Raw genomic sequence first — 20,497 nt, 5'->3', positions numbered from 1 at the left:
GACCCACGAAATGCGGCGTTCGCAAGACTGGTCGCTTTTGAATTGGATCGAGTGCCAGAAGAAAAACGGTCAGTCACATATGTCAATATACTGAACGTAATAAGAAAAGTAAGACAGCAAAAGGACTTGGATGACATAAGTTTGCCAAGTTTCGAAGAATCCGACTAATAATTATATGTAAAATGATTAAATTGTTTTAAATAATAAAATATTATTATTTTTTATGTACCACAATATCACATGATCACATCCCTACTCGCATGCGAGAAAGTTGTCAAAAGTCGTGCCAGCCACGCCAGAGACGTGTCTTCACGTCGGCGGATGACGTCACGAACCAGATTAGTGATGTACCTTATTATATTATTGATTTATTCGTTTGTAGTTCTAATGTTTGCTTTTAGGTTGCTTAGAACTTAGTAACTGCTGTTTAATGATAGTATGATACCAAATAGGGTCAAGTTAAATAAAAGACCAATGCAACGAATAATATTTATTTAAAAAATATAGAACGAAAAGCACGGATTCATTGGTTATCGATAACTTTTCGTTAAGATGTTGGAATCACTATTTTTTTTGTAGGTTTTTGTACTGAATTTGTGGCTTGGCGTAGAAGGGGCGCCGATGTGTTTACGCTCTGGCGTTCAAAAGGTTAAAAAAATGTTTGATACCAACATGTTTTATTAGTAAATATCTATATTACACTCATATTAGTAAAATCTAAGTACATTTCAGGTATATCTCGTATTTGTGTCGCAAGTCGTTAGTGTGAATTTGTTCTCCATCTGAAATAAGATACATTTTTAATGTAGGTTTTTTTTTCACTCATCTTAGAATGCTTATCCAATGTTTAGTTCTTATACAAGTTAGTTTACGAATTGTAAACTGAACTGTGCTTGCTTTGTTTATATATTCTTTATTTTCTTTTCTTTTACTTTGATGGCAACCGAGTCTCAATGCTGACTATACTGCCAGTGGCGCTAATTCTTTAGTCTTATCTTAGCCGTCAATAAATGATTGAGTTGAATTTATCTTACCTGGTAGTTTTACTTGCCACCGCCAGCGCCGCCGCCAGCGCCTGCGTTGCCGTTAAACCCGAATCCCATTTCACCACCACCTCCAGCACCACCTGCTAGCAATGTTTAACTTTAATAATAGTCACAGCAGTAAATTCCGTTAGTAGGTACGATCCTGAGGACCCGGTGCCCCTTACCGGTGTTGAGGGTGGCCTCCGGGGTGGTTTTAGTGAGGTAAAATCCCACACTCCCTAGTCTTTTATCCCCAAAAAGCTAGGCGTCTTTTGAAGGTTTCCCCCCGTCATCAAAAAGAAAAAGGTACGACCCTGTTTCATTCGAGTTTACACACAGGATTAAATTCGCAGGATTTATAAGAATAGAGTAGGGACTTGTTTGCAATTAATGATTTTTACGGAGAAGTTAACAATTGCTAGTTTAAAATGTATGAAATATTACTTATTACCAATATGTAGGTCTAATTTTAAAGAGTTAGCGTTTACTGGCATCTACCGGTTATGCGACTATTTATTTATATTTATGTGACTCCTCTGGTGTTGCGGGGTTTCATGGGCGGCGCTGATCGCTTACATCAGGTGAACCGTATGTTCGTTGACCTCTATTCCATAAAAACATGTGAAGGGTAAATCTTATAATATTGTCCAACTCGGGAATGCAACGCAAGACCCATTGCAACACAAGACTGCTAAGTAGCAATCGCGCTTCTGTAACATAAACTTACCACCTGCGCCAGCGCCGCCTCCCATGCCGAAACTGGCGCCTCCTGAAAATATACGATTAAGGATACGATTTAATATGATAATTCCTAAAGGGTCCGACCTGGGTGTCGTCAAGTCTCGAATGAATAGGTTGTTTATGGGCAGACGTGTTCTATTGTAGACCGCATCATCGCATACCATGAGACGACACCTACCACCAATAACATTGACTTTAGTTTATTTTTAAATGGAAATAATATAAGATTGTTTGATCGTCACCAAATATTAAGGCAGTGGTTGCCGGAGATCCCCACGTAAATCATCAATTTCGTGGATACAAGGGTCATTGTCGATTTTAATTTATGGCGTGAGAAAGTGTTGGGGTACTCCAAAATTGATTAAAACTACCGTTCTGGATGATCGAAGTAGTAAAATCTTTGACAAACGACCAGATTTGTTGAATATATGGAAACTTGCCTCCTACGCCGCCGTCTGCGCCTTGTTGCATGCTCTGAAAAAGGAAAATATAACGAAATCAGGAATGCGTATAATGATGGTTGATATAAACGCTTAATGGTAATAATAATGGATTTGGATGTAGGTGATGGCGGAAAATTAGCGGCCTGATTGAATACTAGCATATAAAAATACATAGGAAATATGTAGTACTTGGTGCACGACTCGAGACTGATATGATATGTGTATGGTGATAATGAAAATCAAGAACATTACATCTATAATATAAAAATAAGTCGGGTTTTCCTTCCTGACGCTATAACTCCAGAACGCACGAACCGATTTCCACGGTTTTGTATTTTTTGGAAAGGTCTCGGGCTCCGTTAAAATCCGTTGCGTAGTTTTAAAAACAAAAGGGACATAGGGACAGAGAAAGTGACTTTGTTTTATACTATGTATGTAGTGATATTGTCTAGAAAACTTACATCTCCAATCATCATGACGACGAGTACAAGTAGAAATACTTTCTTGAACATTTTTGGTCAGGACTGGTCACTTCTCAGTACAAATTATGGAACTGTGCATGGACATAGTAGGATGCTGTATTTATATGACAGTGATAACTATGTAACGTGCAACTAACTCGTAATATATTGACGTAGTATGTGATGCTTCAGATTTTATCTTTCTAATTATGATGCATACTTAAATGTGTGAATAGATTGAAAAATGGATATGGTCTTTTTTTCTGTTATTTGTTTTAGAGTTTTTTTTTTGTTTTTGAGGGTGGAAAATCATCCAATGACTTCTCTCGCCAGGGTGAGGCGAGAGGGAGTGTCAGACTCTTACTGACTAAAAACCACCCCGTTGAGCCGAAGGCCTGGTAACCCGCTAGGTAGTCTGCAGCTCCGGATTAGGCATCTGTGGTGGTCTGATGGCTCTTTAAGCTCTATTCTCTTAATTTTTTCCTAAATTTTCTTTGCTATAAACCTCACGGATTCCGAGACCTTTCCAACGAATGCAAAACCGTGGAAATCGGTTCGTGCGTTCTGACGTTATAGCGTCAGGAAGGAAACCCGACTTATTTTTGTATAATAGATTTAACGTTTTGATAGCTCATAAATCAAGGCAGTTTTTCTAATAGTTTCTACGCTTAGTGTAATACTTTTTTTAAACAAATCCAGTATCCGCTCACTTGTGAATATGTTTCTTCTATTTCACTGTACCAATCATCTTGATATTTATGGACATATCAGAAGTAGTAATACTCGTACAAATTACTTTCCTACATCATTAATGTTCTCATTAAATACTTTATGATTATTGTCCCGTTGGTCTTGTGGTGCCTAGACTGACTAATGTTCATTGATTTCTATGTCGAGGTGGTTTTCTGTGTCGGGCAAAGAGTTATTGGATAACCCAACGAAGTTTATATCAAGTTTGAATAAGTCTGATAACGTGGTGGTTTATAATAGGGTAGATGACTAATTTTAATTTGAAAGTCTGTCTTGTAGATTATTTTAAAATATTAGACATGTATTTTTTATTTTCTTACGGAAATAAATGCTTTCGAAGATATATCGATTTGAAATATCACGTGACGTCACTTCTAGGTACATTTTATACGTAGAAATGACGTATTTGCTCCCACTCTTAAATTTTGATTCGTTTTATCTTTATTATTAATACTTTTTCATTGCCGAACTGACGGACTAAATAGATTTTTAGAATTTTCATACTCCGTCATCATCCCGAACATTTTTTTTTTATTAAACACACGTGTATTAATTTTCTCGATAACAGTTTCGAAAAAATCATCATGTTCTCTAACGATATGATGATTCTACTACCTTGACTATATGTATTTTATGTACAAATGTCACGCAACACATTTAAAACATTGTTAGCACTCGTAAAAACATATGATTATGTTGTTTATACGGCAATGAGTTTTCTATTATGTGTTTTTAATTATAGTCAGTGTGAGTCTGATGGCTGCCAACTCATTTGTAGTTAACATCTCACTAGTTTTAATTGCGACTACAAGGTGTAAAAGAAAATTACTTTTTCATTTAACTGTTTTTATTATCTTTGTGGAATATTGTAATAATGTAATGGAAATACTTTAGGTTCATTATGGCTGAAATATTCTTGTTTTATGTTCTTTTATTTTTGAGATTATCAGTTTTTAAACATTTTGACTTAAACTGAAGGTTTAATTTACACTAGTGCAATGTCGAAGCGCTATAGCATTTTTTTTATGAAGGGTAAAAATCATGTAATGTCTTCTCCTTCTTAGTGTCAAATTCTTACTGACTAAAAACCATCTCTTTCCGGGGTTCTGGCTCCGGTAATCATTTGTCAGTCCGCAACTCCGGGCATCTGAACTATTGGGCTCCATCTGTTGTGGTCTGATGGCTATTGCGTTTTAGAATACAACTATAATCTCGGAGCTGTGGACGATCTTACTGGTTACCGGGGTTCCGATTTGAAGCAGGGGTAGGAACAGGGTAGTTTTTAGTCAGTAAGAGTCTGAGACTCCCTACCGTCTCATCGTAATCGTTGGATGATTTTTCCCCTCAATGCAGGGCACAACTATAATATCTATTCTAGCGGTAATTAATTTAAAAAGAAATAAGTTGATACACATTGTTCACGCCAATATGTTTTATTAGTAAAATATAAGTGCACTCATTGTGAATATACCGGTATTTGTGTTGATTATGTCGTTAGGAACCATTAATCCATCTGAAAAGAAAATTAAAATGTTATTTCCCACCTCGTCCGTAAAGGGAATAATATACAATGTGATAGGCGTGGGACTTCTAACCCTTTAAGGCTGAGTACTACATCTAATTTTATCGACAAAAAAAAATAATATGGGGGTTGAACCCCTAATTGAAAATATAGGAAAATAGTGATTTTTTCGGTAAGAATAATTCACAAATTATTTTTTTTCTCACCAAAACATTATCAAACATATGAAAAAAGTAATGAATTAGTTAGCCAAGGTTATTAGCTACCGTTTGTCGTCTTTTTTTTTGTTTCTACGACGCATACAACCTTTGATATCAAAAAAAGTAAAAACAAATATTAAAATGGCCATAATTTTTAGGGGGAGGGGATTCGACCCCTTCGACCCAGGACTTTTGTCGTTAAAATTAGATGTAGTATTCAGCCTTAACGGGTTAGAAGTCTCGCCCCTATCACATTGTAGATAATGAAATAAATATTAAAAATAATACACGGTTAACTTATACCTAATATTCACTTCTTGCGATGTGTTTCGCCGTGTGAGTGAGGTTACCGGAGGCCTAATTACCTCCCCAATGTCCTCAAATTCCTAAGTCACAAAATGTTGGCAATACACCGCTTGTAACGCCTCTGCTGTTTCGGACTTGTCCATGGGTGGTGCCGATTGCTTACCATCAGGTGATCCATCTGCTCGTTTGCCAGCTTATCTCATAAAACAGTTAACGTTAATCGATTGAATGGTTCTTACCAAGTAGGCTAGTTTTACTATTTTTCGTCGCCGCCGCTAAAATCAACGTCTATGTCTCCATCAATTACTGGAAGTCCGTCCAGCACAATACCTGATAACGAATTATTCATTATTATTATCACAACAGCTCTTGAGAATCGTGCTGGACTATGACCTCATCTACCAAAGATTTTCATACTGAGAAGCTAATTTTTTTTTTTTTTTTTTGATTGATACATAAATATACTTCTTACCGAGTGCGCCCGAACTACTGATGGTGATGCCGGCTGTAACTGAAAATATTAAAACGAAAATATACATAGACAGACAGACTCGAAATCAGCCTGATCAACGTCGATCGATGCCATCGAACAGCAACCGATCGATTGGTTAGTCGACCGGTACCTGTCGATCAATTAAAGCTACCAAACAAGCTACATCAACATCAACCGATGTCGATCGATGGGAGCAATGGGTTGGTGTGGTAACACTCTTAGCTTTAACTTGTCCTGCACAACCTACTTAATGTCTTTGTGTTACCACTACCTAATAGTGGTAGAACATACAGACTAGATCAACGCGCGTCAAAAATCATAAAGGCGAAATTTCGCTGGACTATCTCAATAAATATGGTTTCATTGTATCTAATCTATCTTCTACAATAATTTTATCACCATCCGATTCTAGTCTTTTTGTCACAGTACTTAATGGCGATATTTACTGCCTACTTTCAGTTTTATAGATTGTACTTAGTGATTGGAAACTTGCCTTCTGCTTCGCCGTCTTGTTGCACGCTCTGAAAATGAAAAAAGGCAATTGTACCGTGATTGACATTTAATATAGCTTCTAAATTATTCAACGTTGTACCAAAAAGAATATAAAAAGGTGTAAACTTACGTATTCAAACATTGTGACTACTAGTACGAGTAGAAGTAGTTTCTTGAACATTTTCGCTCAGCTGTGTCACTCTCACTTCGAAGTACAAATTATGGAACTGTGCATAAACAAACAGTCAATGGTACCTATTTATATCCTCTCTAATTATGCGATTTTATCTTCATTTACGATGTATAATAAAAAACTTTAATTAAAGCGTACCAATAAATGTTAAATAAATAAATAAATCGTGAACAATAAATTTAAATAAACCTTGTATTGTTACAGGTATACCGATGTCAGAAAAGTTCAGTTTTTGTCTCAATACCCTGCTCTCAGACATCGCTACGAAACAGCCCTCACTGCGAGAGGAGATCATCACAGCGCAAATTGAACTTATGTCCAACCTGACAAAGATTATAATCAATTGCCATGAAAGCAAGGATTATTCCAGCACTACATCTAAACTACAGCTTTGCAAGAGTACTATTCCTATCTTAATAGGTTTGGCTAGGTCTATGGGACGATACGCGACGGTAGACCCTCCTCTTCTCTGCCGTCTGTTCCCCCAGCCTCCAAGTCCAGTTAAGACGAAGGAACCGGAGCCAAACTTCGAATATTCCACTCTGGACAAGAAGAGGAAGTTCAACCAATTCAGGCCTATTATCCCAAGGTCTTTATCAGGCAATCTGAATCCGAACAACGAGAGTCTTCTGGAAAATGGCAATGATACCGTTGATAGTAATGGAGGGACCCTCAAAAGAGGTTCCCTCCACAGTTACAACTCGGTCCCTTACGATCCTACGACCTACTTCTTCCACAAATTCGGATCCAGTTTCAACCAGTTTCCGTATATGAGGTTTTCTGAGTCTCCAGAAAAGAGGATCAATGTACAATTCTACGTGACTTACCTCCAGTCGATTTTGTCTTTAGCGAAGAAGATGCTTACCAAAGATTTGTTAGCGTTTTTGGATGAAGAGGCGGAAGATATTTATGCTTCTGGACAGATTCAGGTATAATTTATACTTCATTTAAAAATATTAACAGACTTGTAACTTACTATAGAAGATTAATTATATCCATTCTTCTTCCAGGTCTTCCCATACAAGTCCTTTTCGGAGACGTTGAATTTGGTGATGGTGACTCTCCTACGAGAATTGCTGCAGCATCAGAAGGACTTGCCTGGTCCCTTCACCAAAGATGTTCAGGTAAGAAACAGGCAGAAGCTTCAGCTATGAGTTTTCGAACTTCCAAGGGCTAGCCGATGTTTAAAGTTTATAAAAAGGTCGTGCATACCAGGCACAAAGTTTATACTAGCGGTTACTACTGAGAATTTTGATTTGCGAGAATTTGGTAACTACAGTTATCAAATCCACAAATCAAATCTATGTATCACATTTGACATATCATATATACAAACACATCACATTGACTGAGACTTGGAAGCGGCGTTCTTTGATAAACATTTAAAATGGCGATCCTCAATTCTTCTGTCAAGCGTAGATGTTATTTCAAACTTTGTAATGTTGTTGTGTGTGTTTTGTCAGTAACCTTGAATGAAATAGAAAAGAGAGCGATTTCGCTAATTAGCTGGGCGAAGAAACCAACCAATCAGAGCGCCAAACGAGCTCTGCTTTCAATCACGTTAACCGTAAAACAAAACTCGTACAAAGCCCTCTATAAACTATCACCGGCTTTTGATAAATTGAGTTCATCAACTGCGACTTAAACACAATGTTCAATACAGAAAATTCAACAAAAAACAATCTTCCAATTACAGGAATTCGTAAAATGCCTCTTTCTGAGTGGTCAGACAGAACTCCAGAGTCGGCACCACGATGCTTCCGAGCGAGAAGACAGGGAGAGTAACTTCGCAACCGTCAACAAGTTCAAGGTCAACGTGATGGCTAACTCAGCCTGTGTCGACCTCCTTGTCTGGGCTATTGGCGATGAAACAGGTAATTCTCAACCTTATCTTCTGTTGATACAGTCTAATTCAGATTGGATTATAAAGTTATATTGGTCTTTTGTAGTTGTTTCTCTTTTTTTTTGTATTTCTATTATTCCTCTGTTTTTTTTCTGTTAAGTCTATTTTTGCTTTATCTATTTATTAATTTCTTTATTTTGTCAAGTTTCTAAAGATAATTTATTATTTAATAATATACTAGATAATTTATTATTTAATAAATTATCTAGTATATCTCGTGAGATATACTGTAACATACAAAACCATCTATTGAGTTAAAAACATTGCCCGAAAATCCGGATTTTATAACTTGGAATTATCAATACTAATATTTCTAGAGGTTCACCCTTAATACAATGACACTAAGAACTGTCTGAAACAAAGGGTGTCACAAAAACGAATTATTTTTTTCTTTAGAATATTTAACTAAGTTTTTTTTATTATGTCTTTAGAAACTTGATATCTATTTTATAATATATGTATTGTATTATGGTGTTGCAGTTGACGGGGACTATCATGTACCAGCTCTTATAAACGCTCTAACCATATTAATAGGTACCGGCGAGTGATAGAGTGACACCCCTGTATAAACTAACCGCAAGCGTACTAATATCAGTCTTATGGCTTTTGTGTATAAAGTCTAATTTCGCGATGATTGATTAATTTGATATAGAATGTGCCTATTGTATCCTTTCTGCTTGGTTTAAAAAAATATGAGTTGCATATTTCGCATTAACCCTAAATATCGATACTACTGCAAGTTTTGAGATCTATCTTTCCCTTTCTCTCTGTAATATTGGAATTATCGAGTAATTTGGTCACGTCGAATTGTATTGATTAGTAGATTACAAATTGTATAAAAATGTATTCCTTTATACTACTACTGTCGAAATAGTAAAGAGGTTTTCTAGGGACCTCGTGATAACTTAAATTGAAATCATAGGAAGATTGGAATTATCGAAGGTTTGAATTAATGAGAGTCGACTGTACTATAAACCAAATTAAACGTTACTTTTATAAAAATATAGTTGAAATTTAAAGAGCCGATATCGCCACAACTTATAAACTAAAGCTATAAACATTATTTATTTTATTACATATTTACTTATCTCATTTTGGTTTTTATCATCCTTAACTAACATAACAAATAGTATTGATTGTCCCTATTACTATTCCGATATTAATACCCTGTAGTTAGTATATAATTTTACATAATAATTATGTATCTATGTATGTATTTAAAAAAAACAATAAAGATAAATATCGCTATAAAAACCGTTAGCTTGGAACACACGCTTTTTAACTTAAGTATATGTCATTATAATAAGGTTTTTTTTAAAAAGCGACCTTATATAGTTGCAATGTAGTCTATTTTTCATGTAACCTAAGAGCCATAATCGTTTTAATAATAAATAATGAGTGAAAAGCGACTTTATGCAATATAGACTATTTTAGAACAACTCATTATGTTATTTCTTCGCTGCCAGACGTCATCACATCATTGATTCCCATATACATCAATCAAATACAATCCTTCTTAACGTCTCTTAAATAATCTATCCAAGCGATTCTACTTAAAACCATATTGTGTTTAAAATAACTGCGGCCTTATTTCGTTGCGATACAGTCCATTTACGCACATACTTCATGAATGTTAAAACCATATTGTGCTTAAAATAAATGCGGCCTTATTTCGTTGCAATACAGTCCATTTTCGCACAATAACTCTATACCAACATACATGAAGCGTACTTGATATTTGAAAGACAATGTTTTAGAATAACTGCAACCTTATCTCGTTTTCACACAGTCCATTTTCGCACAACAACTGTATACAAGATCAATATACAGGATGTGTTATTTTTGATACATATGTATAATTGTACAGTTAAAATATTGGTTTGTTTTGTAGGTGCGGATTCGTTATGTGGACGTTTAACTGAGAAGATAAACTCCAATCATAACCACAAGTTGATACTTGCACATATGCCGCTGCTGATGGTCTGTCTTGAAGTAAGTATACAAACAGATAAGTAACTTTTGGTAGATAGTTAAAAGAGTTAATATTCATGTACTGCCTCATCTAGTTATTTAAGAGATTGACTTGTAAAAGAGTTACATTGTAACCTATTTGCAAAATAAATATCATTTTATCATGTAAAGCTTTGCAATCATGGGCGATTTTAAAGACTGATATAGATTTCCTCTAAGATTTTTAAATTTAAGCACTTGATTTTTTTGACAAATCTTTCCATAGCACACATCCATAGTACGCATCTTTCCACGTAAAAAACATAGTTTAGCAGAGTCCGTCTCCACCAGTGCTAAACTATGTATACCAATGAATATGATTGGTGCAAGCTAAACGGATCTACAGCAACGTAGCGTTTCACATCCCTGGTGGAAAAGCGCTTTTTTTCAAAAAATAATTTTATTCTCCCCCACTAACACAAACTTACCCACAGGGACTCGGCAAACTAGCAACAAAGTTCCCGACGATAGCGAACACATCGATATACTGTCTCCGAGACTTCCTGGTGACTCCTTCACCCATACTCTTCAAGCTACACAAGTTGGAGTTGGAGAAAACTGGCAAAGAACATATGAAGGTCACACGTAAGTATTTTATCTTAGTACCTGGTTTGGATAGGACATAACACCACGCCTCGTTTTGTTTGTTCACGATTTGGTTTGTGAGGAGTAGGGTCCTTTTTTTTAAGATTATTTGTACGTTGTTTTGAATTTTTGTATCGGAATACTTGGTAGGAAGTTTTATCTATCTGGGGCCTTAGTCTGCTATTACAATTGTGTCAGAATGGTCGATCACTGAGCAGTGCGAGAGGGACGGAGCTATACAACCTACATAGCAACCTAATAGCAGACTAAGGCCCCTGCTGTTTTAAGTTTTGTTTTTCTTCGTATCAGAGAAATTGTAAACTTGTATTTTTTTTAAAGTGGCGAATGGAGTTTCTTCCTCGTTCTTCTTTATTCGAAGCTAGACTTTGCAGCTTCAGTGACGGACAGACTGACAGACTATGGTTTATTTCGTTATTTGTTGACATTTCAAAAGTATCTATTTTTGTTTAATTAGAATAAATAATTTTGACTTTGACCCTTTTGCCAAGAAAGCTTCCACTTTCCAAAATATTGTTAAAAGTAAAAAAAAATCTATTAGTTCTTTCCCTTTCCTATACCTTCTTAGTCTTACAAATATTTTTAACTTTCCATTAGACGATACCACGCTTCGGACATATTTTCGTGAGTGTTTTCGATTTTATTAATGCTAGTAAGATGTACCTGTACATAGTTCAATTAGTTTATTAGCAACTTGCTTCCAGAGTTAAATACGTTGAGATTAGCATATTTTTAGTGGATACTTAGACCTGTTTTATAGTAGAGCCTTTAGCAATGCGACAACCCTCGCTAGCAAACATGACCCTGCCTTATTTAGGGGACGTCCATTGATCACGTGAGACTCAATTAGGGGAGGGGGGTTCGACAAAAAATTATATATTTTTTTGCCAAACGCGGGAATTTTAAACCTTAAACGAGGTAATGTGTGGGTTTTTCATAAAAGAGTATAATAATAATATTTTTTTGTTTTATTCCATAAGTACAGATACAGACGATTATGCATTTCTAAACCAACCAATTTAGATGATATTTATTAGTGTACATGCATTACCTACAAAATAAAACCTCACTCATTTTCGCTGTTTTAAAAAATATGTAGTAATAAATATTGGGTGGGGGTCACCAAGGAGGAGTGAAGATAAAAAAATCGTTAAATAACCTCACTTGATTAATGGACGACCCCTTAGATAATTGCTTCTGAGGCTAGAGGGAGTACGAGTTTGTTTTACGTTTAACGTAATCGAAACGAAACCGCGTTGAAAACGAGGGCGCTACTGATTGGTTGGTTCATTCGAGCCGGCCAATCAACGCGCCGATCGAAATGAGAGTATCATTTCGATCTTTTCAAACGTAAAGCAAACTCGTACTAAGAACAATTTTCGTAATGAATTCTCAAAATCATTATCTTTCTCTTTCTATTCGAATTACTTCACACCTCAACCGAACCAAATCAAAAAGAAAACGGGCGTGGTGTTATGTTTGAAATATGACCGAGTCCCTTTTAGTTCAGGGCAAAGAGCTCCAAGGGTTAACAGAGACTGGCGTGCCGGTGAAGTCGACGCCGTTCGAGAAACTTCGGGACGCCGCCATTGAGAACCTGTGTGTCGCGTTGGAAGCGGCGTTGACTGTCGACCCGTATTGTGTACCGGCGCTCGTCGGGTCCGTCAGTAATCGGCTGTTTACTGCTGAGACTAGTGATAGGTGAGGGGTTTTATGTGTTGGTCTTTAAAAGGCTCGTTTCCACTATAAAGGGTGACTGGTAATTAGTGAACGATATTTAAACACGTGATTGTATTCATGATTACAAACAACTTTCCCAAAGAAACTTTTTTGTATACTCGTGATAAAAATAAAGTTAATGAGTACATATACAAAAAGAGTTTCTTTGGGAAAGTTGTTTGAAATTATGAGTTCAATCACGTATGTTAAATATCCTTCACTAATTACCAGTTACCCTTCATAACGTTTGACGGCCCAACTTATTTAAATTCTTATTTTCCTAATATAAATAGTTAGTTGTTATAATAATATCTTTGTTCCAGTGAGTCGTCGTTGATAAGTACAAATATTGTGATAATGTTGGGACATGTCGCCGTGGCGCTGAAGGACACGCCCAAGACCACAGATACTATTCTACAGTTCTTCCAGCAAAGGTGAGACGCTTATCATCATTAATTAATATGTTATTGGCTTTCTCACGCATCTGTTTAACGAGGAATTTGACTACTTTTAAGCCATGCTAGAGGATCATATTCATAAGCAACATTCCGTGACATATGAAACGACGATTGTCGCGCTACTACTTCACTTACCATCATTGTTATGTGTATCAAATATACAAGGTATTTTAAAATGCTATTTAAAACTTCCAAGTGCAAGGTTTTGTATTTATTTTCAGTCTATGAAATTGTAGAACATTTTGTAATACGTGATAAAACATAGACGCTTGATTACCGCAGTTATTCTTAATTTAGACCTCTGAGATTTGAACACTGTACAATCTTGATTAAAATATCACGGTTTACTTACGTATATTAATGGAGAAAAGCTCTATAAGTTTCTAGTTACAGAGAGACTCTTCATCATGAGCAGCGTGCGCAGACGTGCAGGATTTTTAGTTAATTATCACTACTTTTCACGATACAGTCATGATGATGTACAATCTTTTGACAACTTTTTGCTTTTATTACTACCTCTGAGAGAGTCATGAAGAGTAATCATCAATCAAGTATCAATTTATCAATCATTCAATCATTTATGCACTATTTATAAATCTACCAATTACTTATTTAATGAACTAATATTCACAGACTTTGCCGCGCCCCATCGTCCCTAGACACATTGATAGTGGACCAGTTGGGCTGCATGGCGCTGGCCAGTCCTGAGGGTCCGGCTCACGACGAGATCATGCGAATGTTCACCGTCATCACAGTGGAAGCTGCCAGCGCTGCTTACCATCACACTGATGATAAGAAGCAGTATAGGTGAGTGGAGACTAGAGTGTTATATTTTTTATTGGCAATTTGATTTTCATGTGGGTATGGCTGGGCAACCGGCTGCCATGAGACGTGTAACGGGAGATTAGATTCCCGTACGGAGCAAGTCTTTGTGTAATCCACATATAGTTGTTTTGGGTCTGGGTGTCATGTGCATGTGAACTTGTATGTTTGTAAACGCACCCACGACACAGGAGAAAATCCTAGTGTTAGAATTAAAAAACGTTATAAAAAATCTTTCATCCGCAACTTTATCCGTCAAAAAGATATAGTCTATCTAGGACCTAAGTCATATAACTAAAGAGAGCTTATAGCTAACCTCTACTCCATAATATTTTGGAAATAATTATTATGAACCTTCTTGTCAGTATCAGCCAAAATCTAAACTAGCCAGCAACAGTCATTACTATTACCTGCTTCTATCACTGTTATGACAAACACATCCCAATCATATTCTAATCTTTACGACCTACTAATTAATACCCATTATTAAATAACCCCTTGTCACCAGACACGTGTCGGGCGCCGTATTAAACGCGCTAGCGAACATAGCAGCTAACGTCCGCGGTACTACAGCTCGGCTCGAGCTGTTGACGAGGTTGCTCGAGCTGTTCGTACAGCTTGGTTTGGGGGGAGAACGAGCTACTGATCGGTCACCAGCTCCCGTGTTGAAGGCGTCAGGCAGTGCTGGGAACTTGGGTGTTCTTATTCCTGTTATTGCGGTGAGTTATAAACGGGTCGGGTGGTTGACTATTAAATTATTACTTCGATGGTATTTAGTTCACCAATATACATATAAATAAATAAAAATAATCATCTTCTTAAGAAAAGGTAAATGTAATTAAGCATTTAAACATTCTAAATCAATACTTATGGTTTAATGTTATAATAATCTTGGATAAGTGAAATGTGTTCAAAAGTATAATTTTAAAATACCCAAAGTCAAATACAACGTAAATCTGACATCTAGTCTAGACTAATAAATAAAATTTGAGTGTCTTATTATATATACTCACAAATCCCATAATCTACGCGAGCAATGCCTAGCCAGCTAGTTTTAATAAAAAATAATAAACTGTATCAAAAAAATCTAACCAAGATTTCATCCTAAGCAATGTTAGCTAACTAGCTTTGTGACTTGCCTTCCATTACTAGAAAAAAACAATCAACTAATGAAATATGTTATTTCTTTCTTCCCCCACAGGTCCTAGTAAAAAGGCTACCCCCAATAAGGAACCCGAAACCTCGTCTCCACAAGCTGTTCAAAGATTTCTGGCTCTACTGCGTCGTGATGGGATTCACTGCGGCGGAATCAGGTACTTATTACTATTGTATTAAAGTTCATTATTCTATCTATTTATTTATTCGTTATTACCTTTTGACTTTATCCACGAATTAAATTTTATATTGCTAAGTTTAAATTTTTGTGGGATTGTGTTGCGTGGGCGCGGATTGTGTCTTTTAATGATAATGTTACGATATGTTGATATAGTATCTAAAATTTTATACATATCAAGATCTATTTGAGTCTACTCTAAGAGTTAATCTGAATTCTCCTAACCGTTAAGATGTTATTTTACTTGTAAAATCGTTTACTAAAAAGTTGAACATCTTTTTGTAACATAATTAGATGCGAAAGAACAACTCTTCAGTTGTAACTGAAGAGTTCTTTATTTTGTTTATTACATACTTTGGCAATTAACTTGACTATTTTTATATACAAAACCTATGGAGTTTCTTGCTCGTTTTTCTCCATAGGAATCTACATTTTGGAACGAGCAAATAGCTTCACTAGAGGTATGACCGATAGACAGACATTTTGTTTTGTTTATATTCTAATATTTGCTTTTGACGTTGAAAAGTGCTTTCCCGGTCTAATTGAAATAAATAACTTTGACTTTGACTTTGAAAAATAAATCCTCGCCCACGCACACAAACACAACTACAAAACTAAATTTCTTTCCAAAAAAATAGCACATACTATTCTATTCTCAGTCTGTGGATTGTATATATATGTTATATATAATTTATACTATATATTATAATATGAAATGTTACATAATTATAGATGTATCTAAAGATTTTATCTCTTCTTCTATGGCAACGCCTGTAGCCATGCGAAAGCGTGAGTAACCATGCTTCTAGAAATATTGTATTATAGATGAATGTTGTATGGTTTGATGAAGTTTTTTACAGTGGTGCTATGTCGATTAGTAGTGGTCTATTTAATATGTTTTTTGTGGTATAAGCCGGTAAACGAGCATACGGATCACTCTCATGGTAAGCGATTGCCACCGCCCATGGACTCCCGAGGCGTTACAAGTGCGTTGCCGGCATAATAACTCAACGAAAAACGAATATACGCTTTGTTCTACATTTGTAGTACATTCATGTTGTAGAATTTGGGTCAAAGTTACCCCCCTCTCCCCCTTATTTTAAATAAACCAATTTCTCCAATTTTTATATTCACATGAACTTTCTTCGAATTTCAATTCTACACATTCCTAAAGATTTATTGTTTACCGAAACAGTAATCTTCAATTCAATTTCTAGCCAAGCATGCTCCAAATACCTATCTGGTTTTAGATAAAAAAAAAACAAGTGATTTCATATTCCTTTTTCAATGTTCAAATCTTACCGAATCAAAATTATTGTATTTGTTGAAAAATGGACCTTATTATATTATAATTAAGTACTATATAAGATCATTTATATATTACATGGTAAGTAGATAGATAACCACTACTAAAAGATATAGCACCGCCAACCTAATCCAGTGTATCAACCAACAAAGTTTGATCAAAACATTTGGCCAATGTTTGTACAAAAGTTTGTAGTGTGTGCATTAATTATTAATTATGTTTTAAAAGAGTGTGCTTCCTAGGTTATTTAGAAGTCATTGTTAGATCGTACTAAATTATTTTTGTAGGTATTTTTTTATAGAAAACGCTTTGAGTGAAGAGTGATGTTTTGTTTCGCCATTATTTTTATTATTATTCTTATTGTATAACAGTACTAAGTGTGAATTGATAAAGCTCCCTTTTAATTCGCTAATTATGATTATTAATTGAATTTGATTCCAAGTGTGTGAAGGCCTTAGTACTAGTTTGTTTTACGTTTAACGAGATCGAAGCGAGAGTGCGTTCGGCGCTCTGATTGGTTGGTTCATTCGTGCCGGCCAATCAGAGCGCCGAACGCGTTCTCGTTTCGTTTTCGTTCAACGTAAAGCAAACTCATACTAAGATTATTGTTAAATGATCTTTAAAGATCTTGTCAATATGAAATAATAAATGAAACTTTAATAGGGATGATGACGGGGTATAAAAAGAAACGATTTAGTCCATCAGTTAGTATTGAAAAGGTCACTTAAAATGAATCAAATATACTAAGGCGTATAAAATTTCAAATCAATGTAGTACCATAATTTCTAATTTACATTAAAAAAGTGTCCAATATTCCATACTTATCATCTGAACCCACTATAAATTCAGTCATCATCCCTATTCATCCAAAAACAACAACAACTAATAAAAAAAAACAAATTACTTCTACAGGACTATGGCCTCAAGAATGGTACGCCGGAGTAAAAGAGATAGCAGTCAAATCTCCCTTCCTTGTCTCTCAAACGTCGTTACGTTCGGAAATGAGAGAGCTTCAATACACGTCTGCCGTCCGCAACGATTCGGTCTCGATTAACGAACTTCAAGAGTTAAAGACTCAAATTTCGAATTTATTGGACCATTCGCCCGAGGTGACGGTGTTCGTGAATAAACTGACGTTTGCACCGTGTATGTATTTGCTGAGCGTTTATTGGTTGGAGACTTTGAGGTGAGTGGATTTAGTAAGATTGAAATTTTAAGCGCCTTAGGGTGTTTTTCCACTAGAGATGTGCTATATAACTATGTTACGAAGATATAATAGCTAAGTTGTGAAATTATGTGACCGTTTCCACCGATATTAATCTATAGCTGTGCGAGTAAGATGTGCAGCTAGAGTATACGTATCGATAGTAGGGAAACTATTCATAGCATGCATCTTTCCACATTATTAAAAATCATAGTTTAACCACCAATGAACATGATTGGTGGAATCTAAACGCATCCACAGCAACGTAGCATCTGTAACATTAGTCGCTCTAATTGGTTCAATCGAGCCGGCAAATCAGACCGCCGAAAACACTCTCATTTCGATCTCATTAAACGTAAAATAAACTCGTAAGCCCTCTATACTTTTTTTCCTCATAAGGTATCCATCAAAATACTTTCTTTCGAATTAAATTTAAGATGAGACCAATTTACTGTACCTGTGTGTACTATACTGTACCATAAAGGCATGTCTTCTCATTCTTCCATTTCAGAGTATCAAACTCCCCGGAACCGAGTCTGCTGCCGATCATAGAGTATTTGAGTGACTCCGCTTTACAGAAAGACAAGACCGGTATGTGGCAATGTGTTGCCAGGTACGTACCACCATGATGTTGTTGTAATTTGATTCTTGTTGTTTTGTTGTTAGAGTTCATTTTAGTGTTTGATTGAAAACTGTTATCTGACCTGTATAATGGTTTTATTATACAAGGTGTTAGTATTATAAAATGCACCGAATCGAATTCACTACACGCTGGCAGACGGTTGCTCAGCGTATACCAACCGTGCAGCCACTTCACATCAAACTATACATTCGAACTTTCAACTATCACGCTAACTAATCAAATCTGTTGATGAATAAATGTAAAAATTTGGAGGGTTACACGACTCAAGTACTAAATCAATAAACATAATAATTATTATTATCTGAAAACCACTACGGTAATATAGGGTGAATAGATACAGGAGAGGGGTGAATATTGGGTAAATGTTCTAACATCTATTCACCCCGCTTGACGGTATAATTTCCAGTGTCGGAGACAAGGTATTCCAGAAATTCCTAGACGTGATGTCAGATAAAGTAAAGGACGAGTCTCGAGAGCGTGAACTAGAGCAACACGCGCAGTTCCTATTGGTCAACTTCAACCATATACATAAACAAATCAGAAGGGTCGCTGACAAGTGGCTCGCGGGGTTGGTGGACCGATTCCCGCATCTGTTGTGGAATTGTCGGGTAAGTTGTTGGTGATATTGTTTTTTTTATGGTCCCAAAAGAACCTTTTTGTACCTTTGAAGCAGGGGGGGGGGGATTATACAATGACTTCTCACGCCTTTGGGTGTGGCGAGGGAGTGTCAGACTCTTACTGACTAAAAACCACCCGTTTCTACTCCTGCTTTTCGAGCTGGAGCCCCGGTAATCCGTTAGGTAGTCCGCAGCTCTGCGTGGGACCTTTTTGTACTTAAGGTTGTCTCGACAATAATTGCTGGTGCCATAGGTCACGTTGCCAGACAGATTCTTAACTTTATTGCATAAGAATAAGGTTGAAACTTTAAACATTAGAACGATTTAGCAACAGAGTTTAGTTGTTATGATTGTCGGTCTTGGTTGTCCTAATCCTCAAGAACATGGATGCTAGTGCTTACATTTAACGACAATTTCCGTTATTAGACTGCCATTATTGTTAAATACTAACGTGACACACAATTTCCAGGTACTCTGGTCAATGCTAGACATCCTCCAAGTACTAAGCTTCAGTCTAGAACTAGACGCGAACCAAGAAACGCCGCTACTTAAAGTACCGGGGACCGACTTCACATTGCAACTGCAAGATACGCTGGAGGGGAGAGAGGTAAGTGATATTGTACTTTATGGCTGTAGTTATAAGGTTGGGAATTGATTGATTGACATGACTTTACTTAAAACGGATTAGTGTTTTCAAACTTGCATATTATTTTCACTAGCTTCTGCCAGCGGCTTTGTCTACGTTACCGGCACTGAAAGCAATCTACTAAAACTATAATCTATATTTTTGCCAAAAAGCTATTTAAATACTATTTCTGGTCCCACAACATATCATCAACCTATAAGTGGCCACTGCTTGCTCAATACGGGTTGGCGATTTGAAACTTATAATTAGAAATTATAAGGCCAGGTTTCCTCACGATGTTTTTCATCGCCGTTTGTCACTAGTGTCTAAATAACCTTAGAAAGGACATATAACTCGGAAAAAGTCATATTAGTATTTTGCTGCTGTTTAGATTTCGAACCCGCAGTCTCATGCCACCACGACATATTATTTCTAGTCCCATACTCCGCAGTTGTGAAGATTTAATTTGTTTTTCAGTGCATAGTAAAAGACTTTGCGGATCGCTGCCAAGGTATAGTACAAGAAGCGATGAAATGGGCGCCGCAGTCAACGCGGTCACATTTACAAGAATATCTGAATCAAGTAAGCATTTGGTTTAGTTCTAGTTCTAACAATTAAGTGCTCTTTT

General features: G+C 36.2%; 1 protein-coding gene and 2 long non-coding RNA genes across 11 annotated transcripts in view; 1 reads left to right on the top strand and 2 right to left on the bottom strand.

The window, feature by feature from the left end:
* The window catches only part of LOC118274492 (phosphatidylinositol 4-kinase alpha), a 67,522-nt gene that overhangs the window by 24,342 nt on the left and 22,683 nt on the right, over positions 1-20,497 (top strand). For 2 of the 9 annotated variants that reach the window (XM_050696933.1, XM_050696932.1), the window contains exons 3-19: positions 6,831-7,555; positions 7,637-7,750; positions 8,323-8,500; positions 9,010-9,063; positions 10,421-10,521; positions 10,974-11,124; positions 12,648-12,843; positions 13,185-13,295; positions 13,953-14,126; positions 14,650-14,860; positions 15,343-15,454; positions 16,252-16,263; positions 17,693-17,966; positions 18,496-18,597; positions 19,034-19,235; positions 19,714-19,851; positions 20,347-20,451. In XM_050696933.1, the coding sequence (XP_050552890.1) occupies positions 6,831-7,555; positions 7,637-7,750; positions 8,323-8,500; positions 9,010-9,063; positions 10,421-10,521; positions 10,974-11,124; positions 12,648-12,843; positions 13,185-13,295; positions 13,953-14,126; positions 14,650-14,860; positions 15,343-15,454; positions 16,252-16,263; positions 17,693-17,966; positions 18,496-18,597; positions 19,034-19,235; positions 19,714-19,851; positions 20,347-20,451 (2,960 nt within the window). The remainder of the gene's footprint in view (positions 1-6,830; positions 7,556-7,636; positions 7,751-8,322; positions 8,501-9,009; positions 9,064-10,420; positions 10,522-10,973; positions 11,125-12,647; positions 12,844-13,184; positions 13,296-13,952; positions 14,127-14,649; positions 14,861-15,342; positions 15,455-16,251; positions 16,264-17,692; positions 17,967-18,495; positions 18,598-19,033; positions 19,236-19,713; positions 19,852-20,346; positions 20,452-20,497) is intronic. The other 7 variants (XM_050696937.1, XM_050696938.1, XM_050696931.1 and 4 more) reach the window with 5 other exon arrangements.
* Positions 476-1,799, bottom strand: LOC118274494 (uncharacterized). Its single transcript, XR_007705739.1, has 3 exons — positions 1,753-1,799; positions 1,035-1,129; positions 476-782 (listed from the first exon to the last, which is right to left on the bottom strand). It is a non-coding gene; the product is annotated as an uncharacterized LOC118274494 (long non-coding RNA).
* On the bottom strand, positions 4,829-5,961 carry LOC118274495 (uncharacterized). Its single transcript, XR_007705746.1, has 3 exons — positions 5,921-5,961; positions 5,688-5,778; positions 4,829-4,933 (listed from the first exon to the last, which is right to left on the bottom strand). It is a non-coding gene; the product is annotated as an uncharacterized LOC118274495 (long non-coding RNA).

Source organism: Spodoptera frugiperda, chromosome 11 (genome assembly GCF_023101765.2).
Source record: "Spodoptera frugiperda isolate SF20-4 chromosome 11, AGI-APGP_CSIRO_Sfru_2.0, whole genome shotgun sequence".
NCBI classification, from domain to species: Eukaryota; Metazoa; Arthropoda; class Insecta; order Lepidoptera; family Noctuidae; genus Spodoptera; species Spodoptera frugiperda.
The sequence above is the reverse complement of the archived record's forward strand: the minus strand, read 5'-3'. Positions and strand labels throughout refer to the sequence as shown.